The sequence below is a fragment of the Leishmania martiniquensis genome, chromosome 16 (genome assembly GCF_017916325.1).
Source record: "Leishmania martiniquensis isolate LSCM1 chromosome 16, whole genome shotgun sequence".
Classification (NCBI taxonomy): Eukaryota; Euglenozoa; class Kinetoplastea; order Trypanosomatida; family Trypanosomatidae; genus Leishmania; species Leishmania martiniquensis.
In genome coordinates this window covers 299,085-323,984 of record NC_090151.1, presented here as the reverse complement: position 1 = coordinate 323,984, position 24,900 = coordinate 299,085, and the positions used below count along the sequence as shown (strand labels likewise).

Here is a 24,900-nt window from a genome sequence, read left to right as displayed (position 1 = left end):
GCCACAGTTGTGGATCACGCGACGTTGTAGAGGGAGCAGAGAGATCACCTCTTGTTTGCTCCCTTCCGGCCGCTTGGGCTTGTCTTCACTATCGAGACACGACAGGAGCAGTGGCCTTTCGGAAAAAGCCGCACACGCACACACACACGTCTCCGGCCACAAGAAAGCACCGCTGCGCAGAGCTCAGGGGAGACCTGATGCCTTACAAGAGCCATTCATGTTACTGCTTTCCGCGCTGCGCGTCGTCTCTGCTGTTTCTTCGTCTCATTCAACTTCAAAGTTCGCTTCAGTCTCTTTAGCGAGGTACCTCATTGCAGCAGTGCGCGACTGCATGCGCACTCATGCCGCAAGACATGGCCGCACAAGCGGCACCGCCCTTCCATGCTGCAGGCCGGCGCAGCTGTGACGTATTCCCTTCCGCGGCGCAGAGGCAGAATCCTTCTATCGTGGCTGTCGGTTCTTCGTGTGGTGTGCGGCGTGCCGCTGACGACACCACCTCCCCTTTCACGGGCGCGCTGGCGCCTTCGGTCTGTCCGAGGAGTAAATCGCTCTTGGCTGCGCCGGCGCACCGGCGCCCCCTTTCCGCTAGATCGATGGAGCCGCGGAGGCCCAACGGTAAACGGTGCAGTGGTAGCGGGGGGTGGTCCTGGACCACTAACTTGTCACAGCTGCTGTCTGAGGAGCAGAGTACCCGCTGGAGGCTACGCTTCGAAGAACAGGAAGAGCGGGTGGAGATTGCGCTGGCAAAGCCATCGTGCCGGGTGCTGCTTTCTCACGTCCATGCGACATCGGGACTCTCTTCACGTGAGCAGGACCGCGAGCACCCGGGCTACGGTTTGTGCTCTCGGCCGAACTTACCGCCATCGGAGCCCATTTGCGCCAAGGCTCACAAAAGCCATCCGTGGCACACTGGCGGGAAGCGAACCAAGACAAGGAAGCACTTCTGCTCTAGGCGCAGCGGAGGCCTTCACGACCACCCATCTTCAGAGGCTCAGGACACGGCATCCGCCCCTGCGCCCCTGTATGTGCGTGACAGCGAGCTACTGCGCGCCCTGCAACGGGCAGAGGCGCGCATCAAGGAGCTGGAAGCCGGCACTGCACTGAAGGCTTCCGGCTCAAGGGCAGGAGAGAATTTCATGAACGCATCCTCTCCTGCGATAGCGAACTCTAAAGCTTCGGCCCGCACTGGTGTAATCTACCCTTATATATATTTGTCACCGCGCCTGGAAATCTTGTAGAAGGCGCTGCGCCTACCCTCCTCTTGTTCTTGTGGCCCCATTTAACACGGCGCTGTGGTGACTGAGACTGTGTGTGTGTGTGTGTGCCGGCTCACCGTCGCCACTTCTCTCTCTTTCGACTAACATGCGGAGGAGCCGACAGCACTGCCGAGCGTGAGATGTTTAGCGAAGTAGTCAGCGAAGCGGGAACGCGCGACACGCACACACAGACAGACAGCCATACACACAGTCACCCACCAACACGCATAGACAGAGGGGCGGTGGCCATACCCGAAACCAATACAAAAGAAATGTACAGCTGCTTCCCTTCTCCCCTCTTCACCCTTCCTTTGTACATATATACATATATACGTGTGTGCATGCGTGTGTCGATCACCCTCTTTACTTTTAGACTGAAGCCGCATAACGTGGCTGCTGGCACATGTCTTCGCTTTCACCTTTTCTGTTCTCTCCCCTTCCTTTAAACTGGCGCTGTTCTTTTGCATACATGAGGCTTTGAATCTCAACGTCACACAAGCGTCACTCCTCACCTTCCCCCTCTTCCTCATGTTTGAAAAGCGGCTGTATGTAGTGTTTTAGGATGCAGCGACGGGCTGGCCAGCGATGTAACATGCGCGCTCCGGTGTTCTTCACTGGGAAGCTGTCAACCGTTGCCTTCTCCCTTGTTACGCTTTCTTCTCTCACTGTTGCGCAGCGAGCAAGCGAGGGGGGACGAAAGACATTTTTCCGCCCCTCTTTCCCGCGTGTCACACAATCGGCTCTCATCGTATCGTGCGAGTACTAGCAGGAAAAAATGCACGACGGCCTCCTATGTGGTTGCTCCCTCGAGGCCATCGGGGCAGGCCGACACCTCTCTTTAGCCAAAGAATGCAAGTGCGCGTCGGCCTCCTCCCCCCTCCACGGCATGCACACACACGCACATACTCGCTGACTCCATCTCTCTTTCCTCCTTTCTCTTTCCACTGTCGCTACACCATCGCCTCTTCCAAACATCAGTATGCGTAAGACGTGCCTTCTGTTTGCTCGTCCCCGAGTGTGCATGCGCTTTTGACATACGCAGTCAGCGTCTTCGCCCTTTTTTCGATCGACAGCATCATCTCGTCCCGTCCACATACGCGCCTCGGTTCACAGCAATGAAAATCAAGAAAAAGGATCTGCGCAAGCGCGAGGCGCAGCTGCCGATCAACTACCCGGATCCCGATGTCCTTCCCGGCTCACTGCCGGGGGGCGCCATTGACTTAGAGACGGAGATGGTGCAGGTGGAGATCCTGTGCAAGCGTCTGGCCCACAACGAGGTGGCGGTGCGTGATGCCGTTCTGGCCGAGGTGCCAAACTATCTGGATCGACTTACTGGGCCCATGGCAGAGATGGAGAAAGCTTACGAGGCCGAAATTGCTGAGGTGCAGGGCTACTTCAAGGCGCATCCGAAGGCACCGAACCCGTACCGCTACGAGAACCTTCCGCTGGCGCTGCAGCAGTTTCGGGAGAAGGCGGCCGAGCAAGAGCGCGAGGAGCACCGGCGCGTGGCGATGCGCGAATTCCGCCATCGACAGGCGCAGGAGCGGCGTGAACAGGAGCGCTACGGCCACTACGGTAGCCCTGCAGGTGACACCGCAGCAGACAAGGGCGACGATGAGGAAGCTGGTCTGAACGCCGGGCCGAAGCCGGCACACGTCTACCAAGGCCAAAACGTGCATCGTGAGCGCTATCGTAGTTGGATGGGGGCATGGTGCGATCTGGAGCTCGTGTTTCTGAAGCTATGCCGCGGCATACACTACTGCCTTTGGCACTCAGACAAGCCACTCGTGCAGCTCGCCTGCGCGCAGAAGATCGCAGACCTCCTTCTTGCCCCGCGGACGACGCGCTGCAGGGTGCTCTTTTACGGATCTCTCTTCCGTGTGCTGGCGCGCGAGTGGCCCACGATCGACCGGTACCGCATGGACAAATACCTGGCCCTCGTGCGTCGAATGATGCTCGCGTACGCGAAGCTTGTGAAGGACGTGCACAGAGGCGAAGCGGCGGCTCCCTCGGCCTGTGCTTCTCCTGCAAAGCAAGAGGGTGACGCCGGTGCAGCGCAGCGCTCGTCATCCAAGAAGAGCGCGAAGCGCAGCCGCAACGACGAGGCTGCAGTGGCAGCGCCAGAGGATGATACCACCGCTCTCGGTGCTTTCTGGAAGACAGCTGCCGGTGTCTCTCAGGCTGCCTTGCAGAAGTACATCGGCACCGCCACTGCCACCACAAGCGTAGTCGGAGAAATCTTCTACATCCTGCAGCGCCAGATCTTCTCGTCAAGCTCGAGCGTCGGCCTGACAATGCACATATGCGATGTGGCGTTTGACGAGCTTGTCAGAGCAGAGCTTGACCCCAACCTCTTCCTCGCCTTGTCCGTCGGCATCCCCCTCTACGCCATGAGCCAAGGTAACTACGTGGAGAAGCGTGTGCTGGACAACTTCTTTCCTCCGCTGGCTGGCGGTGTGTACGTGCAGCGGCGGGCAGAGCAGCTAGCGCAGGCAATGATGACCAATACACCGGCTACTCCGAGGCGCACCAGCAAGCAAAACGGCAACGGAGACGCCACCGCTTTACGGGAGAAGATCCAGGCTCTGGCTGCGGAGCAGGCAGCTGCAGAGGCTCGCATCGTAATGCAGGAGATTGCGTTCTGCTGCCGCAAGTACGCCGTCGCCCGTGGAGTGGCATATGAGGTGCGTCCCATGTTCTCCGAGGCAGAGCTCATCATGCGACAGTCGGCGGATCCGGAGTGCTTCCAGCCACTGACGCACACGGCTCAGCGTCGGCGCATCGAGCGGGAGCTGAAGGAGGTGGATGGCACGCGTGAGAAGGTCCGCAGCGAGCGCCAGGCGGTACGTGAAATGAAGAAGCAGGCCCGCCAGGCAGAGCTGAAAGAGAAAGTCAGGTCACGCAAGGCGACTGCTTTGGTGGAGAAGGGCTGCAAGGACACAGCTGTGAGCAACTCTGTGCTGCGCAAGCAAATCATCGCTGAGGAAATGCAATCGAAGCGAAAGCCGGTGCACAATACGAAGCGGAAGAAAGTGTACCACCTCACGAAGCAGGATCTTTACGGTGACGCCGATGCGCCGGGTGCTCGTGACTAGAGCGCGTAAAATGTGTCGTGCGCTTTACTCGAGCCGCCTGCATCTGTGTTCGCATCGCGATACACGGTTGCCGAGGCGTAGTGAAACGTGATGGCGGTACCGTTGGTGGTGGCGACTGTGCATGGGATTGCCGTGGGCGTCTCGATCCTTCTGCCTCTGCGCCTCTTCTTCGAAATGCCAGCTACGCAGAGGAGATCGAGAATCAGAGATGGCAGCGCTCAGCGTATGGACCGTGTTCTCCCTCCCTCCCGCTTGGCGGACTCGTGCTGCCGGTGCGAGGGCTTCTCTTTGTTTCGCTTCCATTTATCTGTTTGGTTTCCGCCTTGGTTAAGCGAATAACGCCGAGCTAACTGTGAACGACCGCCATCCCCACTCCCCTCACTGCAGGGGGGGAGAGAGGGCGCGCCCAGGCAAAGGTTTCACATAAGCGGAGAGACGTCAACGGACAGGAAAGAGGAGATCTCTTCACCAATCCCTTTTTTCTCCTTGCTGCGGGTGACTGTGTGTGTGCGTGCTCGCAAGTGCTGGGGTGGCATGCTTGCTCATCCGCACACACACACACATACCAACACGCTTTTGCACTTGGCATAAGCGTCAAGTCGACACCTGCGCGTGTCCGCACTGCAGTGTGGCCGTGTCGGTCTTCTTTTTTTTCTCTTCGGATCGGCTCTCGTGATGACTGTGGGCACGAGGGCGTTGCTGCTGGCCACCCCATGGAGTGCCCCAAACGCCTCCGTAGGGTAGTTCAAGGCTGTACATGCGCCACTCCGTCTCTGATACACACACACACACACATACAGATGCCTCTGGTCAGCTGCTCGTGTTGTCTCTCTCAGCTTTTGTGGCTTTTCTGCTCCTCTCTTTGTCCTCCGCACCAACACACGTTGTGCCATGCCTCTGTAAAATCAACACACCCATATATATCCATATATATGCATGTGGGTATCAACACGCACGCATGTGAACGCCGTGGATGTGTGCCCCTGCGGCAGGTTTCGGCAGGTGGCGCGTGTGCCCACCAACAGCACAGAAGCCGAGCGGAACGACACAGCAAGGGAAAAAAGCTGAGCGGAGAGCGCATACAACACATAGAACGGTGGGGGTGAGCTCTGACGCTGTCGCTTCCTGTCTTTTCGCCTTCTCAGGTCAGCAAGTGACTGCGCCGATTCCTTTGGAAAACAACGCAAAAGACATCAGGGGATCTACGCGGCTTCAGTCCCGCCACATTCCGTCTCATCTGACCCCACTCCGTCCCCCTTCCCTCTCACCCTGTCGGCACTGTGCCAGACTGAAATTGTCTCTATGCGGCGGTAGTCTTCAGGGTGCAGAGGAGGCCCCGCTTCCGTCGCGTTCGCATGAGCTCAGTCCGGAGCATCAGCTGTGCATGAGCCTATTGTGTGCGGGCGCCCAAGTCTCTTGTGGCCTCACGCTCACAGAGCTCAACTGGTGATGCCACCGGCTGCCAATCATGCCTCACCCGCTGCAAACGTTGCTGACAAGGCAGGTGCCCCTACGCATGCGGGTATTGTGATTCCGGGTGCAGCAACGATCAAGCTGCTGGAGGGGAGAGGGTGTGCGGGTGCCCGAGGAGTGAACCCCCCCCCCCCACACAGTACCCACCTTGGAGTCGCTCTCAGCCGATCGATGGAAGCCGCCCGCGGCGCCCTCGGCTGTGAAGGGGTCCCGGCTTCAGTCTTTCGGGGCCATACGCATCCGGGGCGGCTTTGGGCGTGTTGGCGCACAGTGGTCACTGGAAGCGGTCCCGGGCAACGAGGAGGGGTGAGAGGCCGTTCCCGCAGCCCACCCGAGTGAAAAGGCCCCTTTGGCGTGGTGCACGCGCTCAGCGCTTAGCGTGAAAAGAGGGATCCGCCTTTTCCTCGGAAGGCCCAGCCGTGGGTGGGAGGAGGCACGCTGACTGCTGGTCGTGTTGCCGCTGCCGAGCAATACCCCACGATACGCCCTGCTGGGGAGTGACCACAGAAAGGACGCCCTCTGGAAACTGGCGCGCTAACGGTCCTCCTTTGTGGCGGGCGAGGCCCTACCCGCGCAACTGCGTCCCAGCCGTGTAGAGGCCGCGGGCGGCGCGGCTGCAGTGAAAGCGCTGGGTGGCTGACCTGTGGGAAGTGTTGTATGCGCGCCCGCGAGTCGTGGCCATCTTACAGTCCCATCACTATATTGCGGGGGAGGACGCTGCGACACTCGAGGCAGCGGGCAGCGTCGAGTGCTGCGGCCTCCGCCGTTGTGTGGTGGGCCCCACCCATCTCCGTGGAGGATGAAGAGCGCGCTGGTATTGGGAGACAAATCTGGTGACCGCGCGAAGATCTGGTGAACAGGTGGCCCGCCGCAAAGGGAAACGAGGCTGATGCCCCAGCTGGAGTGCTCACCGTGTAAGAGCGCCCTGTGCAGCGCAGGCTGAGGGGAGGGGGGATGGTGGATCTAAAAGCGTTGTGCTTTGAGCGGTACGCATGCCTAAAGAGGCAAAGACCCCTTTCCGCGTCTCGCGCAGCTGGGGGGTGGGTGTGGGCAACGACCGGTCGGCCGGGGCTGTGCGGGTGGGGTGAAGCGCAAGGCCCTGAGGGGATGCGAAGGATCGCGGCGACATTGCTTGACCGCCCCTCGTACGCGGCGTGGCTTGCTGTTGATGCCAATACCGATGTGCCAATGGGACACATGCAGGCTGCAGGCTCGCGCTGATGGGCGCAGTCGGCGATGGAGGGCAGCAGGTCGGTTCCGTTCCACTCTCAGCACGGATGGAGCCAAAGTTGCCCTCCTCTCCCCTTCCCCCTGTCTTAGGGGTTCGCAGGGGGGGCGAGAGAAGGTACGCACGACCGCAGGGCAAAGGCCTTCTGCCATGGAGGGCAAGCACCCGTGAGAAACTGCGGGTGAGGTGAGCTGGAGGCTTGGCAATGGGAACTGCTCGGGCGCCCTTGAGGGCGGCTGTAGCTCACGTCCCGAGTCCTAGTGATGCCGCTTCATCGATCTCGGCGGCGTCACGCGTGACCGTGGCAGCCGCTCTCTTGGTGGCTGCGTTGTTTGTTGCGTGGCCCGCCGCTGGGCGCGCTGTCTCCGAGCACCCGCGGGCAGTGGGGACAGATGACTTCAGTGGACCGCAGCGAATGCGTGACGACACATCGCGCCGATGACGGCCGTCGACGCGGCCTACGACTCCTACAGCGGCGCTACATGGGCCGGATGGGGAGTGACGTGCGCGAAGTGGGCGATTGAGGAGGCTGCAATGATGGGGATGCGATGGGGCCACGGCCCCGCCGACCGTATCCATGCCGCACAGCTGCGAGTGGTACAGTCCGAAGTGGAAGCCTTTTTTTAGTCTACGTTTTTGTGCCTGTTGAAGCTGTGGCTCACCGTCATGTGGCTGGCACCTCTGCCCTCGCCGCTTTCTGCGGGGGGAGGAGGGGTTCCTCCACAGAAATATACGCTCAGTGATGCATTGCAAAGCGGAGTGCCACCGCTTACCTCTGCCAGGAGTTATCCACAGCCCGCTGCGCCAAATACGGCGATAACCCCGCAGGCGGGCCGAACCGTGATCGCGGATACGAAACGCAAAGGAGGCTCAACTGGCGACGCGGGTGTGGTGATGGTGGCGAGGGGAAGACATCTGGAATAGCGGTTGGCACCGCGCTCTCGTCGGTACCACACACCAGGCGCAGCGCATTAGTGGGAATCGCTGCACTCGGGTAGGAAAGGCGCGCTGTCCTCCTCCCGGTACGGCCTCGGCGTAGGCGGCGCGACCGCGCGCACGACGCCCATTGACGTTGGAACTCTGCAGCCGACCTCTGCGGACTCGCTCATGGCCCCATCGTGACTGCCTCTCTCTCCCCCTTCTCCCTTCTTTCCTCTCTCACGCTGGCAACGGAGGGGATGCCTTCACATACACATGCGCTGCAGCGCACACCGTGCACGTTCATATTAGATAAAGAGTTTGCGCGCTTCGTTTTCCCACCACTGCGGCGACTGAGTGCGCAGGCAGCTGTCTCTCCCGCTAGCCGGCTCTCTCTACCCTTCTTTTCGGCCCTCAGGTGTCCCACTGCGTGACAGCCGTGGATGGGTCTGCTCCTTTTACTGCCTTCGTATCACTGCCGGCACTCCCTTGCGCAGCGACCAGAGCTCTCTCTTCCTTGTGCGTCCCCACTGCTCCCGTTTTCGGCCTTTGGGGGCACCGGCTGCGTTGTACCAGCTGACGGTGGCAGTGACGCCATACCGGACCCGTGGCACCCCCCCTGCTGCTGCGTCTTTCGTCACCTGGTTCCCCTCGTGCACCATATCCGCACGGACGGAGAGCATCGGGGTGGAAACGCTCTTCTTGTTGCTTGGTGAGTGGTAGCACCGCAGCTTTCTGCGTATAGTCGTCGTGTAGGTGTCTGTCGGCCTCTTTGTCGTCGCGTGCTCCTCTTTCTCTCTCTCCCTGTGTGTGTGTGCATGTTTTTCGCTCTGTTCTCTGCTCAGCGTTCTATTCCTTCCCGCACCTCCCACTTCGCCTCCCCCCTCCCTCTGATTACCGCTTTGGTTTGCGTTCATTTCTTTGTACCCCTCCCCCCTTACACACAGACATATATATATATATGTATGTGTGTATGTATGTGTGGTCTCCATTCGGTGCTCTCTCAACTGGAGCAGACAAGCCAACAACAATAAAGGAAAAGCAGCGCGTTCTTGTCCGCCCCTTTCTCTGCTGCGTCGATAATCGCAGCCCATGTCGCTTCATACAAACAACGGTGGCGAGCTCGGCCAGCGTCCTGCCGAGGAAAATGAGGAAGCGCAGTCGAGTGCTGACAAGATCATGCAGCGTTGGCCACCGCCAGAGAGGCTTGAGAACACTTGCACGAGCCTTTCGGCGCCACAGACTCCACACCAGTTTCTGCAGGCGCTTCCTCCGTTCGCTGTGTCGCCTCAGGGACCGTTCGCCTCGCAATGCGTCGAGATGCAGCAGCGTATGGAGGGCTCGCCTTCAGAGGCAGCGTCTTCTCCACCGCATGGCTCATCGTTCAAGGCTCACGCGCCCTCCGTGCCATTGTCCTTGTCCCCTGCCACGCACAGCGTATGCGCAGGGGGGCCCTCATTGCCGCACCTGCAGCACCGGCACTCTGATACTTATGAGAAGCCGCTGCCACCCGAGGCACTCGGCGCCCGGCAGCTCATCGACTATATCTTCACCCCCAACTCCTCTGGGCGTCCCCATAGCTCCCTGTCGCCGCCGTTTGTGGTGACCCGACCATGCCCGCGCGAGATAGGCTGGCCGATGCCGCTGTTAGCGGAGCCGGTGAACCCAAGCACGGGGCGACGGCTTGTCTTTTTCGGCAAAGGCCAGCAGCCCCAGCTTGTCCTGGGCGAGCAAAAGAATCGCTTCATCGCCGTGATGTTTAAGCCAATTCTACCCGCCGACGCCGCCGCAGTCGTTGACGACGAACCGGCGCTCGGGGACACTAGCGCGGCGATCGGCTACACGTCCTATGGCACGGTGCTGGGCTACTCTGACGACAACACGAAGATTGTGTGGCACGACCGATCGGAGAGGTTTGCCAGTTACGTGTCACTCTCGAGCATCCAGACAATTCATCGCGCCTCCGCCATGCAGTGCAAGCACTGCGGGTTTGTGTTGCTCAAGCAGGAGCTGCGAGAGCACATGAGCACACACAAGAAAGGCTCCGGCGTCGAGTACGGCGTCTTCACGGACGATGAGTCCCTCGGCATGCTTTGCGGTGATTCGGGGCTGATGCAGAATCTGGTCTCGCCGCGGCGGCTGTGTGAGGGGGCGCAGGGTGTTGTGGACCTAATGGAGGTGGTGCAGCCGACGACGGAGGAGGTCGCGCTGGCTGGCCCATCGAGTGCGGCGTACCGCTTTGTCAGCGAGCAGCTCTCCGGCACTGCTCGACTGCAGAGGGTAGTGCTGAAGTCGATGCAGTTCAGCAGTGAGGCGAAGGCCTTGGCTGAGTACCAGAAATCTGTCCGCTTCATGACGGTAATGAAGCATCCTCACCTCGTCGAGTACTTGGCCGTGCAGCTCAAGCCGGACCGGCGAACGGTGTGCATCTGCATGCCGTATTATCAAGAAGGCGACGTGGGGGCGATGATTCGCAACTTCCGCGGCGACCACTTTGAAGAGAGCTTTGTCTGCTCGATTGCCCTTCAGCTTTCTCTCGCCCTTGCCTTTCTGCACGAGCGCAACCCTCCGATCGTCCACGGCGACCTGAAGGTGGAGAACGCCATGTTTTACAACAAAAAGCAGCAGATTGTCCTAATGGACCTGGATGCGAGTCGAGAGGTGCTGGGCGGGTACCAGGAGGCGGTGCAGTCATCCCTGGGTACAACCGCTTACATGGCACCGGAGACGCTGAAGGTGGAGCGGCTCATGCCGTCGTCTGACATGTGGAGTCTGGGCGTGTTTCTCTATGTCCTCACTGTGCTCCCAGACTTTCCCATGATTCTGAATCCCAATACCCAGCGTCTTGACCTGCTGAATGCAGACGACTGGGCCACCGCGGAGGATCTGCGCGCGATGGAGTCCTACTCCAGCGCCCTCAACGGCGACCGCTTCAGCGCGCCGCCCGTGATGTTCGGCAGCGGCCACAGCGGTATTACCTTGGGGGAATGTGTGCGAACCAACGTCACAAGCAAAGGTTTCTCCCGCGATTTGGCGCAGCTTATTGCGGATTTACTGTCTTACAACCCTCTGAAGCGGCCGACAGCGGACGTGGTGGGGATTCGCCTCACGGAGATCATGACAGACTACCTGCTGCAGTTTTAGTTGTGGACTGCTTCGCCGCTGCATCTTTATGCGCGCGGCCAGTGGAAACGATGCTTATACTTTGCACGTATATTGTGTGTTACGTGGCGCTCTTAAGATGGACACAGGGATGCTCACACAAACACATATCCGCACCTTTTTTCGGCTTCATGTTTTTTTTTCCTGTTGTGTGTGTGTGTGCTCTACCGGCTCTTCTCAGGTGTGGGTTTCCGCGTGCGCGTGTCGGCCTCGCTGTCAGTCCCTCGGTGCATCTTCGGCGACCGAAGGGCTGACGGTTTTGCCGTCCTCCTCTTCACTTTTGACGTATTGTGCGGTTCGTCTCTCGGCTCGGTCGCTGTTTTTTTTTTTTTGATTGCTTCACTCTCCTCCGACGTGTCTTGCCGAATCCCCACGACAGCCGCCCTCTTGTCTCGCTGCTTCTAGGGCTCCCTTCCCTCCCCCCTCCGTTCATCTCATCAAGACGTGTGTGTGTGTGTCTGTGTCTGTGAAGAAAAGATAGGAGGGGAGGGGAGGGGAAACGCCCCCTTTTCCCAGCCCCACTTTTGCTCATATGGGCGAAACGTAAAGACCCCCCCACTCGAAACGAAGTGTGCAGTGCTGCTTCTGCGCGCCTTGGGCTCGGAGGGCCTTCCCTGTCAGGCATTGGCCAAACCGATACAAAGCAAACTGCGGTGCCATTGCATTTTCTTTGATCACGCTGACTCTGAGGTCGTCATAGCGGTCCCCTCTTTGTGCTAGATTTCAAGCACGGATGATGAAGGGGAGGGTACGAGGGCGGGCGTGGCGGCTACGACGCTAGCGCACCTGCGCAGAATGTCACTGCTGTCGCAGAGGCTGATCCCCCACCCATGGTGGGGTAAAGATGGGTGACGGAAACGAAGCGGTGTGGAAGGTGTGCTTGCGCGGCAAAGCAGTCGGGTACGCCGATCAATCCTGTACGCAGCCTCGCCTCCCCTCCAGAGTACCGCTCCCCTCTTTGCCTTCCCTTTTTTCGCTATTCTCCGCTCATGCCCCCCTCCCCCCTCTTCCCCTGCACGTATACATGTGGGGTGGGCGGTGTCAAAGTACATTCGCGGAGCTCGAGATCAACTACTCAAAAGAACGGCCGTAGCAGCACCACACCTTACTGCTTTCACTACTGCCACCCACACCATCACCAACGCACATAACTGCCGAGCATTCACCGAAATGCCTGCCATCAATACGCCGTTCGTCATGGAGCTGCATCCTGGCGAGGAGCTCAAGCTCGCTGAGGCGCCGCTGGCTGCCTTGTCGACTAGCTCATCCACGGCCCCTACGCACAGCACGAATGTGTTCGCCAAGAATGCGTTTCGTGCACTGGTGAGCGGGGTCGCCTTTGTGGAAGAGGAGGAGGAGGACGCTAATGAAAGTGGGGCCGCCACAAGGTCTGAGTCGCGCAGCAGTCACAGGGTTATTCGTGTCGCCCTGCTGGCGCACATGCGTCCCCAGCCGCAGGACTCTTCGACCGAACACTTCGTGAGGACGGTGACGCTGGCAAGTTGCAACTTCAGCAGCAACCGCACCTCCAGTGGCGCTGCATCCAATGCGGCGTTGCCCGCACGCCGAGGCAAGGCGGGAGAGTTGGCAGCGCCGCTTCTCACTACCGTGACGCGAGTGGGAAGCACTGTTCAGTTTCACTCGCCATTGCTCTTTCGCTCGAGCGGCAGCATCCAGTCTCTATCGGTCGTCGCTGAGGACATGGCTACCACGGCCGGCTCCTCAGGCAGCAGCGGGTCTGTGAAGCGTTACCAAGGCTCACGTCGTTTCGGGGTGCGCCTGCATGGTGTGCAGGAGACATTCCTGACAAAAGAGCAAGTGTTGCTGCTGGCACAGCGGTAATCGCCGTGCCTGTTCAGTCCAGCTCTACTACCTTTGTGCCTGTGAGCACCGTAGCACCCGCCACAGACACGCCCGACGTCAGACGTGTGTGTGTGTGTGTGTGCGTGTCGGACGTTGGAGGACCCTCTTTAAAGAGAGCGCGCATAAGCAACTTATTTCGCACGCGTAACTCAGCCCGACAGGCGACTGAGGAGGGATGGAAAAAGAGAAAGGGAGTGAGTGCGCGTAGGTGTGACTTGCACACACACGCACACTACCAGAGGCCGCGCCCACCGTACTGTCTTGTGAACTTGCCAAGACCAAAGGGGAGAACGAAGGGGCACGTGAGAGGGGGCTCCTTTCTCTGCTTTCAGCAGTGGGCGCGCCTCTTTCAAGATGCACTGCGAAGGGGGTAGATCGGCATACCTTAGGAGCTCTTCCCCCTGCGGCAGGGCAAAGAGGACGTGCACAGGGCCCCAAATGGTTCATTCTGTGCTGTGGCGGAGGGCTCCGGTGGAAAGATTGCGGGGGCACCCGCTCCAGTGCCGGCTTTGTGCCACTGTCCAGCCTCACCTCCTCTCCGTCGTTACTCGCTTCAGATGCTTGCGTGTGTGCTGCAAGGGGCTGCACCTCTGCCGTCAATCGGAGGGCTCGAACTTGTGCGAATGCGTGGTGGTGCCACCTCTCACCTCGGCCGCCGAGCAGACTTCCGCGTGCCACCGCATTTCTTCCCTTCTCGTCTCTCGCCGTGGTCTTCTAAAGGTGGTACCACTTGCACGGACGCGCACGAGGCGCGGTCTTCGATCTCCCCTGCGCGCTCGCTGGTCTTTCTCTTCGGCGTCCGCTCTCTTCCTCCACACACTGCAGCAACAGGCGAGTACGTTTGTGCTCATGCCAACATCCGCGGCTAACCCGACGCAGTGGTCGCCTGGCCACGGCCAAGCAAGAATGGACACGCCTGTGTCCGACGGATCGCAGCACAATCAGAACAGCAGCGTATCTAATGTATCGGATGCCCATTGGAAGCCCGACTTCGCTCACATGGAAGCTGCTCGGCGACAGAAGCCGTGGCGCTCTGACTCGCTTTTCTTCGAGTCCGTCTCGGTCTCGTTGGCGGCCACAGTAAAGATGTTTGTTCACGCCACGCGTGGCGGCCCTGACTTGTCGCAGGGCCGCTTCAACTGGTTCGAAGTGATGGGGCTCTTGATGGGGCATTTCAACCACCGTGAGCTCATTTTGACCGACAGCTTCAGCCTGCCCGTGACTGCGTCAGAGGTGGAGTGCAGCATGACGGAGGCCTCGCAGATTTACATGGCCAACTACCTCGAGTACCACCGCCGCCTCGGTAAGTCGGAGCCAGGTTGTGTTGGGTGGTACCACACCCACCCAGGTTACTCCTGCTTCCTCTCTGGCATCGATGTGGAGACGCAGCAGGGCAGTCAGCGGATGCAGGATCCCTGGGTGGCGCTGGTGATCGATCCCGTCGAAACGCTACGGAGTGGACAGTTCTGCATGAAGGCGTTTCGAACATATCCTGAGGAGGACTCTCACGGCCAAAGTTCGAAGAGCGTGCCGCGCAACTCTGCCGAGGCAGCCGGCCCTGCCGCATCTTCTGCCAAGGCGACTGCCTCTACCGTGTCCGACGAGTATGGTGTGCCTCCTGCCAATCGCTTGAGGGAGTTCGGCATGCACGCGCACCGGTACTACGAGCTTCCCGTGCGCATAGTGCAAAGCAAGCGTGATGCGCCTCTGTGGGAGCTGCTGCAGCGACACTTCTGGCCTCTCTCGCTCTCTCTCGCGTTTCCGTTCGCGCCATCGACACAGATATGCCACGGATCCTCTGCCGAACTCGCCAAGTTGGTGTCCGCCCTGGCAGCACGGACACAGGACCTGCGTGCGCACGAGTGGCCCCCGCTGACACGCGATCGGTTCTTTCGCAGAGGTGAACTGGGAAGTATGCCGCTGCTTTATCAGCGGAGCAAAGGAGCTGAACGTGCGCAGGCATGCAGGGGCGGTGAGGTGGGCGGTAGTGACGAGGATACAGCAGAGGTGGAGCAACGGCTTCTCGCGATTACAGGCGAGTTGCTGCAGGCCAGGGCGGAATCCTTCTCCTTGATTGGTGCCTCGCATCCGATGCACGCTGACTTGCTTGCTGCGATGCGTGCCGTTTCGGAGACTGCAGGGCTTGCAGCTACAGCCCAGGGACACAGCTGCGCATAACCAGGACCCGCCCGCAGCGCGCGGGCAGGGGCGTCCTCCTCGTCTTCGTACGTGCCCCGGCGGGATGACTCGATGAAGGAAGAGGAGGAGGTCTGAAAGGGGGAGGGAGGGAGGACTCCTCCTATCGTAGTCGAACCAGCCCACGCGCAGAGCCACTGAGATCGACGCCCCCCGCCGGATCGAATTTTCCAGCTTGAGTGATTTGTGAAGGTATGTCGGGCTGACTGCATCACCCTCACCGGCGTTGTACTCTCTCGTTTACTTTTGCCTTCGCCTCCTTTATTTTTATCATTCAGCCTCTCGCCGACAGCCCTCCCTCCTGACTCTCCCCCTTTCTGTCTCCGCTACCTCCAGCCCCTGCTCAGTCGTTGGCGTATTTTGTTGCTCTTCGTGTGTGACGCCGTTTTCATCGGTGAATTCGAAGGGCGCGAAAGAAAGCGCGCCGAATTTTTTATCTTTGACGCTCATCCTCGCCCGTGTGTGTGTGTGTCTGTGTGTGTGTTCGTGTGAATGGTGGAATAAGAGGGGGACAGGCCAAAAAGGTCTCACCTGCCAGACACACATACACACACACACACGCAGCTATGAGGCGCATCTTCTGTCTCGAACTGCTGAGGAACCCGCTGGCTGCGGCGTGACGGGCGCATGCTCATCACCAATTCAGGGCATCCAGCCTTCTTGTCACTGCTCCCCATCGGCTCGCTGCTCAGCATGATGTGCTCGGTGATGCATCATAATTTGCCCACGGTGGCTCCATTCCCTCCTTTGCCGTGCGCGTCGTTCCCTCTTCATGCTCTCCTTTCTCCTCCTCACCACACTTCTGCGTCCATCACCACCGTCGTACACCTCCACGCACCTCTCCCCACCCCCTCCCTCCCTCCTCCGCGGCCCAACACATCGTTTGGCTTCTTCGCTTCTTCCCCTCTTTCCCATTCACCCGGTTTGAGGTCTTCGTACTGCCACCGGTGTGCCTCATCAGACAAATACGCCATGAGCGGCGAGGCTAAGGCACTCATGCTGCAGCGGTTGCTGGAGGCAGAGGGGGCCTTTCTCCACACTGCGCTTCAGGTCCGTGCCCTGCCGTCGATGGGCGGTGGCATGGGCGTGGTCCTCACAGAGAAGCTTGCGGCTGGCACCACCCTGGCTCGCTTGCCTTTTCAATGCATAATCACAGCACGCAAAGCGCGTTTCAACTTGGCAATGGCTGAGGTCGCGCTTGAGCCTCATGAGGGCCGAGAGCGAGGTGCTTCTACCAACGATGATCGCGAAGGCGATGACACGTCTGTGGGCTCAGGCATGAAAGCCGACACTCTGCGTGTCATTCCGTTCACTTCTCGTGTGTGGTCTGACTACGAGTTCGAGTCGCGAGTGCGCTCACAGCGCCTGCGCCAGGCCATTGACGCCAAGGTGAAGGAGCTGGAGGCCGCCCTCGACAGCACGGAGACTATCGTGTGCTATGTGTTGCTCATGGCGGCCCTCTACGGTCGATGGTCTAGCCACGCCTGCCTCTTGAGGGCAGGTGCAGAAAGCGGCACTGCAGATGCAGAGGCTTCCGCGCCAGCGACGGCGGCGTGCTCTTCTACAGCTGAGGCGAGGCCGGTGCCTACACTGCACTACACGCACGAGAATGCTTGGATGCGGACTTGGATTCATGCACTGCCGGCGCAGTACGACAACCTCCTCGAGCTTGCCCCTGAGCAGGCGATGTCGCCATCCTGCTCACCGCGGCACGACACAGGACTGGTGTGCGCTGCGTGTGAGCTGGCTGCGTTGTCTAGGAATGCGAGGGCAGCGTCACCACCACCACCGCTGCCGCCTCTTGCTCATGCCTCTGCCTACGCTACGTCGTCTGGGTGGCTCCGCTCGTACATTTCACTCCGCCGCTTTCAAGCGAGTGCGACGCGTGAGCAGCAGGCGATACAGCGGCGGTACGTCAAGTGCTGTGCAGCGCTGCGGTCCTTGCAGCAGCTGCCGAGGGGGGTCGAGGTGACCGCAGAGGCAGATGGGAATGGGCACAGCGCAGCGGCGCCTCAAAGCCACGGCGTCGCCAACGGCACCTCTCCGTCTTCGTGCAGTCAGCACGACCGTCGTCGACCTGGAGATGGCGCAAGGTGCACACTCGGTCAATTTCTTTGGGCATTCAACACGCTGATGACTCGCGGCTTCTATTTTCCCGGTGAGACATGGGCGATGATGCCGTTTGTCGACTACTTCAACTACGCCTTGGAGTCGAACGGGACAATGTACCCGCAGGAAGATGACCCCGAAGATCCAGCGTGCTTCACAAATATCTTGCTCGCGAAGGATGCTCGCGGTGGGACCGGTAGTGTTGCGCCACTCGTGGCTTCTGCGGCGCCGTGCAGGCAGCGGCGGCGCACGGGACTGCGCACTGCCCGAGTCGGCAAGGCGGCCGTCCCGCTCGCCAACTACCAGACGTACGAGTTCCAGCTCGTTCACTCGACCTCTGCGCCCGGCGAACAGGTGTTGCTGCACTACGGCGCCTACTCAGACGTGGAGCTGCTCATGTGGTACGGGTTTACTTTGCGACCCTTGCTGCTGCCAGCCGCGCCACAGTTGCCAGCCGCGCCGGTGGATTGTAGGAAGCAAGGAATTATCTCACTACTGCCTCCGTATCTGGAAGACGTTGACGGCTCCTTGGTGCACGCTGCGCACAGGATGCGGCTGACGCTCGCTCAGCTGGCCTCCGCCACTACACGCGTAACATACTACCGGCGGTGCGTTGCGCCATCCAACCGGTGCGGCGGCGCTGGGCAGAATGATCCGGGCGCGGAGGCGGCGTACAAAGCTTGGCTCACCGCGCTCCACTATGCTTATCGCCTGCCACTGTCTCCGATCGCTAACGCGGAGGGCGACTACCCGGAGGCCAAACCTGGAGCCACGTGGCTTGACGAGCTTCTGAGCGCGTTCGCCAAAACGCCGGCTATTGCAGCACCCTGCGGGGATGCAGCGTGCGAGGACGAAGCTGCCTATCGCATTGATGCGTGGATGCGCCGCTGGGGCAGCGAGCAGTGGCCCAGGTTTGCCACGCCGGCGTTCCCGAACATCACCAAAGGATGCGCCTTGGGAGTGCTGGGAATGTCTCCGGTCCTTCGCGACGCCGTGCACAGCAGCTTCTGGACCCCGATCCCGAATCGAACCGCGCTTCGCCCACACGAGCGCCCGCTCCTGGTGCGTGGCTTGGCCTGGGCGGAGCTGTACGTAAACATGGTCACCGCAGCGCACGCAGACGACTTGGACACATCCTCTGGCCCAGCGAGTGTCGCTGCGGGTGATTTTGCGCGCACAGTGTCCATGGATCAGTGGGCGCTGCTGCGCTTTCTCGCGTTGGAGAGCACCGATGCTGTGCTGGAGGAGTATGTCGAGTACGTCTCGGAGAGCGAGCGGTAGACGTCTGAATGGGAGCGATGTGACGGATGCGGAGTGCGTGCGGCTGAGTTGGTTCACATAACTTCGACGGTTTTCCTGTTCCTTTCGACTAACTAATGCTGTCACAGTGAATCCTGCGTCCTTTACGAGCGTGGCATTGTGTGTGTGCGCGCGCCACGTCGCGCTTCCTCGTCGGCGAGAGCGGGGCCGGAGGCCCACTACACCAGACTTGTTGTCCGATTTCCGTCCCTTCTAAGCACAAGTGAGGCACCTTTCTCGTTCGCGCGCTGGCGGCTTCTCGAGTCGCTCTCTCTTCCTCTGCTTCCCTCCCCTGACACAGCACCGTGCATGACGTCACACGGCACGAGGACCTCACTCTGTGCGAAGAAGGCCAGGCAGCCCCTTTCCCCCCTCCATTACCCTGTCCCGTGCCGAATCCTTTTGGCTGGTGTCAGGGCCAGGTGCCTACAAGACAGCGAAGTCAGAGTGATTCGTCGCGACTCATGCCGACGGTCGCGCCTCGGATGACACCGCGTTAGGAAGGTCTGCGACGATTGGCATGCTTGTGCTGCCCATATGCTGGGCGACGTGTCAGCGGGGCCCGGGAGCAGCTTGCGCGGCACCCACTCCGCCCACTGGTGCGAGGAGCCTGCGCCACCCCTGAGAGGGATGCACCAGGCGGCGGCCAGCACGGCGGGAGCGTCTCTGAGGCGCCCCGCGAGGCGGGCGTGTCTAGTTTTCAAGGCCTTGGGCCGTCGCCCGATGGGCTGAGGCGGCGCGTTGCTGTGGTGCATGTCCAGCGCCGCCTGGCACGACGCGATGGCTCAGTGGCAGGCCGAGCAGGGTGGAGCGGAGCTGACGTGTGCGCCGCGTGGCAGGGAGTGGGCGCGCTCGAAAGAGATGTCCTCCAGTGTCCTTAGAGGGGTTGTCTTTGGTGCGTCCTGCACCAGAAAGAGTCGTGCGCCTACGTGTAATTTGACGTGTGGCGGATCCGTGCGCACGGCCTCGTCGCAGATTTTGTGCGTATGTGCATGCGTTGATGCAGAAAGTGGGGTGCTAGTGGCGCACACATGTCTGTCTCTGTGTGCACCCTCTCTCTGACACCATTCCTCGCCCTCTTTCCCGTTCGCTGCTGTCTTCTACTTCTTTGCTGGCCGAGTGGTCGCGGCTCCGCCTTGTGTGCGGCTCTGCGAGTGCTGGGGCTCCAGAAAAGCATATTGTGGCACACATACTATCTCTCTAGCACTGTGAAAGGCGAATAGTGCTCGCCGCATTCGTCATCATCGCCATCATCGACGACCCCTCTCTACGGCAAGGTGCAGAGTGGAAGGTGGCGCTAAAGAAGCACGCGCGCCATTAGCGGGTACGCCGCGCTGCACACACTAGGTAAGACGGGAGGGGAAAAAATGCAGCGCCGTCTGTGCTCTCGGAGCGGCGGTCGTATGCAGACCTCCGTATTCGGGCGCATAGTGGGTGCTGCTGTATGCCAGCACCGGCTCATTCAAAGCACGGCAGCGGCCGACTCCGAGACGGGTGCCGCGGCGGCCGTGAACTCCATCAGTCCCTCTGACTGCGGCACGAGAGTCTCTGCGTCTTCAGGTACGCCGTCGCACACGCAACAGCTGTACAAATCGTTTCACAAGGGAAGTGGCACGATTCCGATGCCAAAGACTCATCAGGAGCGAAAGCTTCGTGCCTGGCGTACCCCTGCCGATGAGGCTGGCGAGAGCCCGTCTCCTGCTGGCGCAGCGGCAGCGCCGTCGCCGCTGCTTGGCGCTCGCTCGTCCTGTGCAGAGGATGCCGGTCCAGTTCCCCAGCGAGCCCTTACACCCCTACAGAAGAGGCAGCTGAAGTTTCGCAACAAGGCCGCCTTTGCCCTCACCCCACAGGCCCTCCGGCGTGTAAAGTACCTTCTCGCACAATACTCTGCAGCACAGTCGACCGCGGAAGCCAAGTCAACGTTGACCAGCGGCGCGGCTTCTGAGGCACCTTGTGGGATTCGCATCGGTGTGCGGCGGCGCGGCTGCAGCGGGTACAGCTACACGGTGAACTACTACTTCGACTCAGCAAAGGCTAGCGCCAGGGATACTGCCCTGTCTCGCCAGATGGGCGGTTTAACCGAGGACTTGACCGTGGAGCAGGACGGCGTCAAGGTTGTTGTGGACGCTGATGCCCAGTTCTACGTGATCGGCACGGAGATGGACTACGTCGTGGGCAACGTGGAGGAAAAGTTCATCTTCAAGAATCCCAATGAGAAATACAGCTGCGGCTGCGGGGAGAGCTTCATGCCGTTTGACGCGGATGACATGGACGACGGCTAGCGGCGCGAAAGGGGTAGGGATGCGGTATGAAGTGCAAGTGTACACTCGCGAGAGCTCTGCGCCTCCGTCCCCCCTGCTCGGTCTTCTTCTGATGTGATATCGAACATGAAACTTATAGGCGTCTGTGTGTGTGTGTTTGCGTGTGCGTGCATATACGCTTCAGCCCCGTCGCTTACCTTCTCCTGTCACCCCCCTTGGCACTGAGAGCTGTTGCTGCTGTACCGTTGCTGCTGCTGTCTTCCCTCCCTTGCTGCCCCCTTTCTCGGCCAAATCCGCCTCTCACGCCTGTATGGGCTGCCTTCTCTCTCTCTCTTTCTCGCAAGGTGGCACACGCGCACACAGACGCGAATGTATGCACTGGTAGGCGTACGCAACACTCACTCTACTTCGTTACATGGCGCCATTATACTGGCTGGCAATCCCAACAGCTCGCGCGCTTCCCCTCGGCGCGTTTCTGCCCCCCCCTCTCCCCCCGCGCCCATTCGCGTGGGCGGCTCGCCTATGCGAGGCTGCTGTGCCCTCTCCCGCCTCACCGGTCCTGGGCCAGTGGGCGCGCGTGTGCGTGTGTGGGGTGGTGGGTGGTAAGGGCCAAACACGGAGCGACTAGAGAGAGGGAGGGAAGGAGCCGACTCAGGAATGCTGTGGTGTGGCCGTGGGCGGCACCCCTCCTTCTTCACCTTTGCCTTCTCTTTCCCATTCCACACACACACACACACGCCTACACATCTGTGCAGAGTGGCCTCTGCAGTGCTGCGGAGGTAGGAGCGGGTGGGAGGGAGGGGGGATGGCATTGCCTCCCCAAGCCTCACTGTGCGTCTGCTGTAGTCGTGTGGGTTACGCACGTAGGCGCATATTCGACTTAGCGTTACACCTTTCAAAGGCCACCAGGGGCGCCGCGGCGGGCTGCGCGTGTGCGTGCATACTAAAGTTCCCCTCTCGCAGTGCCCCGACGTCTTTGGCTCGACCGCTCTCGCCTGTGTCTCTGGCGCTTTCCGTCGCCCCATTATCCGATAATGGCGCTACTCACGTCTCTTGCCGCCCCCTCTCTCTCCCCTCACTGCTGCTGCAATTAGGTATCGCTTCCAGCGTGGAGGCGCGCGCTCTCCTCTCTTCTCTGAGTGTGTGTGGGTCTATGGGTTGGCGGAGCGTGCCCTGCTTACTTCGCATACGCACGTAGCAGGCACGTGTGCGTTTCACACACCAAGAGGCAGGTGGGTGGGGAGGGGGCGCAACGAAGACGCTGCCGCCGCCTCCATCATGCTCATTTTGCGCATCGCTGGTGATGTGGAAGGCGTCAGGCGCAACATTGAGGTGGCCTTTCCGCACCGCCCATCTCTTCAGCAGCTCTGCACGGTTGCGGAGACGATTTTGCCACTGCAAGGGCGGGGTGATCGCTGGCCACGGCGCTCCCCATGGTCGGCAACGACGCAGGGTAGGGGAGACGACATCAGCACTACAGCGCCTTCTAGAGCTCGCACTGAATCGAGCCCGCGCATTGCAGTGCCGGCGGCCATGTATGTTGTAGAGTCACTGGTCTACCTGAACAGGGCAACCCATGAGTGGGAGCCGCTCTACAGCGGTTCTCAGCTTACCTCGGGGGTGCAGGTGTACTGCCTCTGCCCTCTGCAGCGCCTTGGGGCGACTAAACCCGGGAGAACAGCCGCGAACTCGGCCCTCCCTTTCTCGCTCTCCGCATTCCCTGCACGAGAGGCACGTGTGCATGAGGCTGCCTCCCCCGGCTCGCAGGAGCAGGTGAGCCTGCCCAAGGGCACCGGCGTCCAACAGACGTCGGGCTACCCCAACCCCCCAGGGGCCATTCCAGAGCCGCAGCAGCGCCTTTTCTGGGACTGCGCCGCCGCTGCTCAAGACTGCGTTCGTCAGACAGGGCAAGACATGGGTAGAGGCTTCAGCCGCATTGAGTGCCCCTCTCCCTCGCCAACGCGGGCAAGTTTGCGGAGCGGTGAGGATGCGACGCACCGTTTTGCTGCCAGACGGCGCCCAGCGCGTGTGCCGCCGTCTTTATCGAACCATCATCGCCGCTCCTCATCCCTGCCCCCTTTCTGCGTGGCTGCCTTCGGTGCCTCAGCTTGGCCAGCCCTTTCGCCCACAGCAGGGGCAGCATCCCGAGGGATGGACAGGTTAAGCCCGCCCTCCTCTCTTTCCACCCCCCGCTTCTCTGCTCGGCAGGGTATCTCTGGCCTTGTGCGCACCGCGTCATCGCCCCCTCGTTGGGAGCGCCGTACTTCTGTGGAAGCGCAACGCCGGAAAAGATCACCATCGCGGCGACAGTCGGCCTCGCCACGGCTGCGCGAGGATTGTTGTGCCTTTCTCTCGCACTTGAGCCCAGACTGGCTCGCGCTCCTGCTCAGCGGCGAGGGCGGCCGCGGTAACCTGTACGCCCATCTCGGCGATCGCCTGGCTTTGCTGTTCGACATTTTGGTGCACCTGGACCCTCAGGAGGGCGGCGCAGGGCGACGGCAGTACATCCTCTTGCGGGACTTCCATCTCCTCGCTTCCTGCTTCACTTCCACTTCTGCTGCCGCCGCTCTTCTTCCTCGCCCGAGTCACACTTCGGTGAGCGTCTGTGGCACACCCGTCCCATGGACGGTCATGAACGTGACGGCAGAGCTGGATGCGCAGCTGCATTGGACCTGGAGCGACGTCGTGCGACACGCGGACAAAGATCGAGATGGCGGTATCTCATACGGTGAGTGGGTATCGTTCGGTGTTGAGTACCCCGAGGTGATTCAGTTGCTCTGCCGCGCGGTTCACGCGCTACTCCTGCGCCAGGAAGCCTCGTCAAGGGGTCATTGCTCAGACAGGCACCCCAGCCTAGGCGCACAGATTCCGACGGTAGCGCCTTTCGGCCACCTCTTTTCCCACTCCACCACCTCCACAAGGGATCGGGGCGGCAGGATTCGCAGCAGCGAGGACGATGCCACTCGCTTCTCAGGCGCCTGCCACTTCAGTCGCGTGAGTCCTGAGCATGCCATTGGGACACGAGCTGAGAGAAACAGAATGATGCGCGTTGCGGCAGCGCACGGAACGCATGGTAAGCGTTTCGAGGCTTCTCGAGAGCTGCAAGGTGAACGTCCTGAGGATTGCCGCGGCAGTGCATCCGCACCAGCGAACTTTGCGTTCACTCCAAGGCGCTGACGCGAGAGGCTATGGGCGCACTTGAGCCGGCGTTGCTGCGCGCGTGTGTGCGTGTGTGTGTGTGTGTGCTTGTGTGGAGGGGAGGGGGGCCGTGTGATGCAGGCCCTGCTCTTCTTGTGGAGCCGAACGCTCTCTCTACCGCGCATGAGGGTGTATGTATGAGGGAGGCGCCACTGTCGTGTGCGTTGCGAACACGCGCATCCGCCGGTGAAGCCTGCTCTGCACTCAGCGTCTTTCCCACGAACCCCGCTCGGACCGCTGTCTGCGGCCGCCGTTTCTGAACACTGCGGCGCACTGAGGAGCCCCGCTGAAACCGTGTCAGCTCCACCTTCTTGTCATACACGCACTCAGCGCCTTTCCATGCTTGCAGCCAAGCAGTCCTTCGCTCACACCCCTGTCTGCCTGCTACGCCGCCGTTGGATGTGCAATCGCCCGCCCATTCGACTCACCTTTACCCACTTCCCCTCCTCTCCTCCCCCCAAAATAAATTAAACGTGGCGCCTTCTCGCGTCTGAAGGTTTCCTTCCGCCTTTTCTCGACGCTCTGCTCGGTCGTTCCTCTTCCTCACTTAGGCAGTTTCCCATCTAAGCGTTTGGGGCCGTCTCGGGGGCGCATGCAGGGATGCCGTTCTGTTAGTGTGCACGCCACCTTCGGAGTCTGTGCGTGCGTGCGTGCTCCTTTTTCTGTGGGAATGCCGCTTTACCGCCTCGTGAGCCCACGTTGCCCCCCTCCCCCTTCCTCTCGGCTCGATGTCTTCACTCTATCCATCCATTTTCTGCCTCCGCCGTTGACAGGAGAGAAGTGAAAGAAAAACGGAGCACTACCGAGCAGGCACCTACACGCGCGCGCACACACACAAGGCA

At 60.6% G+C, this 24,900-nt stretch overlaps 9 protein-coding genes across 9 annotated transcripts; all 9 read left to right on the top strand.

Annotated features, from left to right (window-relative positions):
- Window positions 1-341: 341 nt before the first annotated feature.
- LSCM1_05726 (uncharacterized protein) lies at window positions 342-1,238 on the top strand (the record flags this gene model as incomplete). Its single annotated transcript, XM_067323170.1, has 1 exon — window positions 342-1,238. The coding sequence occupies one exon, from the start codon at window positions 342-344 to the stop codon at window positions 1,236-1,238; it is 897 nt and encodes a 298-aa protein (XP_067179805.1).
- Window positions 1,239-2,371: 1,133 nt separating this feature from the next.
- Window positions 2,372-4,351, top strand: LSCM1_05725 (uncharacterized protein; the record flags this gene model as incomplete). The annotated part of the gene is made up of 1 exon (XM_067323169.1): window positions 2,372-4,351. The coding sequence occupies one exon, from the start codon at window positions 2,372-2,374 to the stop codon at window positions 4,349-4,351; it is 1,980 nt and encodes a 659-aa protein (XP_067179804.1).
- Window positions 4,352-7,600: 3,249 nt separating this feature from the next.
- Window positions 7,601-7,795, top strand: LSCM1_05724 (uncharacterized protein; the record flags this gene model as incomplete). Its single annotated transcript, XM_067323168.1, has 1 exon — window positions 7,601-7,795. One exon carries the CDS (start codon window positions 7,601-7,603, stop codon window positions 7,793-7,795), a length of 195 nt encoding a protein of 64 aa, XP_067179803.1.
- Window positions 7,796-9,062: 1,267 nt separating this feature from the next.
- LSCM1_05723 (uncharacterized protein) lies at window positions 9,063-11,114 on the top strand (the record flags this gene model as incomplete). The annotated part of the gene is made up of 1 exon (XM_067323167.1): window positions 9,063-11,114. One exon carries the CDS (start codon window positions 9,063-9,065, stop codon window positions 11,112-11,114), a length of 2,052 nt encoding a protein of 683 aa, XP_067179802.1.
- A 1,188-nt stretch (window positions 11,115-12,302) lies between these two features.
- Window positions 12,303-12,974, top strand: LSCM1_05722 (uncharacterized protein; the record flags this gene model as incomplete). Its single annotated transcript, XM_067323166.1, has 1 exon — window positions 12,303-12,974. The coding sequence occupies one exon, from the start codon at window positions 12,303-12,305 to the stop codon at window positions 12,972-12,974; it is 672 nt and encodes a 223-aa protein (XP_067179801.1).
- An 870-nt stretch (window positions 12,975-13,844) lies between these two features.
- LSCM1_05721 (uncharacterized protein) lies at window positions 13,845-15,173 on the top strand (the record flags this gene model as incomplete). Its single annotated transcript, XM_067323165.1, has 1 exon — window positions 13,845-15,173. One exon carries the CDS (start codon window positions 13,845-13,847, stop codon window positions 15,171-15,173), a length of 1,329 nt encoding a protein of 442 aa, XP_067179800.1.
- Window positions 15,174-16,163: 990 nt separating this feature from the next.
- On the top strand, window positions 16,164-18,581 carry LSCM1_05720 (uncharacterized protein; the record flags this gene model as incomplete). Its single annotated transcript, XM_067323164.1, has 1 exon — window positions 16,164-18,581. The coding sequence occupies one exon, from the start codon at window positions 16,164-16,166 to the stop codon at window positions 18,579-18,581; it is 2,418 nt and encodes an 805-aa protein (XP_067179799.1).
- A 1,385-nt stretch (window positions 18,582-19,966) lies between these two features.
- On the top strand, window positions 19,967-20,881 carry LSCM1_05719 (uncharacterized protein; the record flags this gene model as incomplete). Its single annotated transcript, XM_067323163.1, has 1 exon — window positions 19,967-20,881. The coding sequence occupies one exon, from the start codon at window positions 19,967-19,969 to the stop codon at window positions 20,879-20,881; it is 915 nt and encodes a 304-aa protein (XP_067179798.1).
- A 1,257-nt stretch (window positions 20,882-22,138) lies between these two features.
- LSCM1_05718 (uncharacterized protein) lies at window positions 22,139-24,037 on the top strand (the record flags this gene model as incomplete). Its single annotated transcript, XM_067323162.1, has 1 exon — window positions 22,139-24,037. The coding sequence occupies one exon, from the start codon at window positions 22,139-22,141 to the stop codon at window positions 24,035-24,037; it is 1,899 nt and encodes a 632-aa protein (XP_067179797.1).
- Window positions 24,038-24,900: the final 863 nt, after the last annotated feature.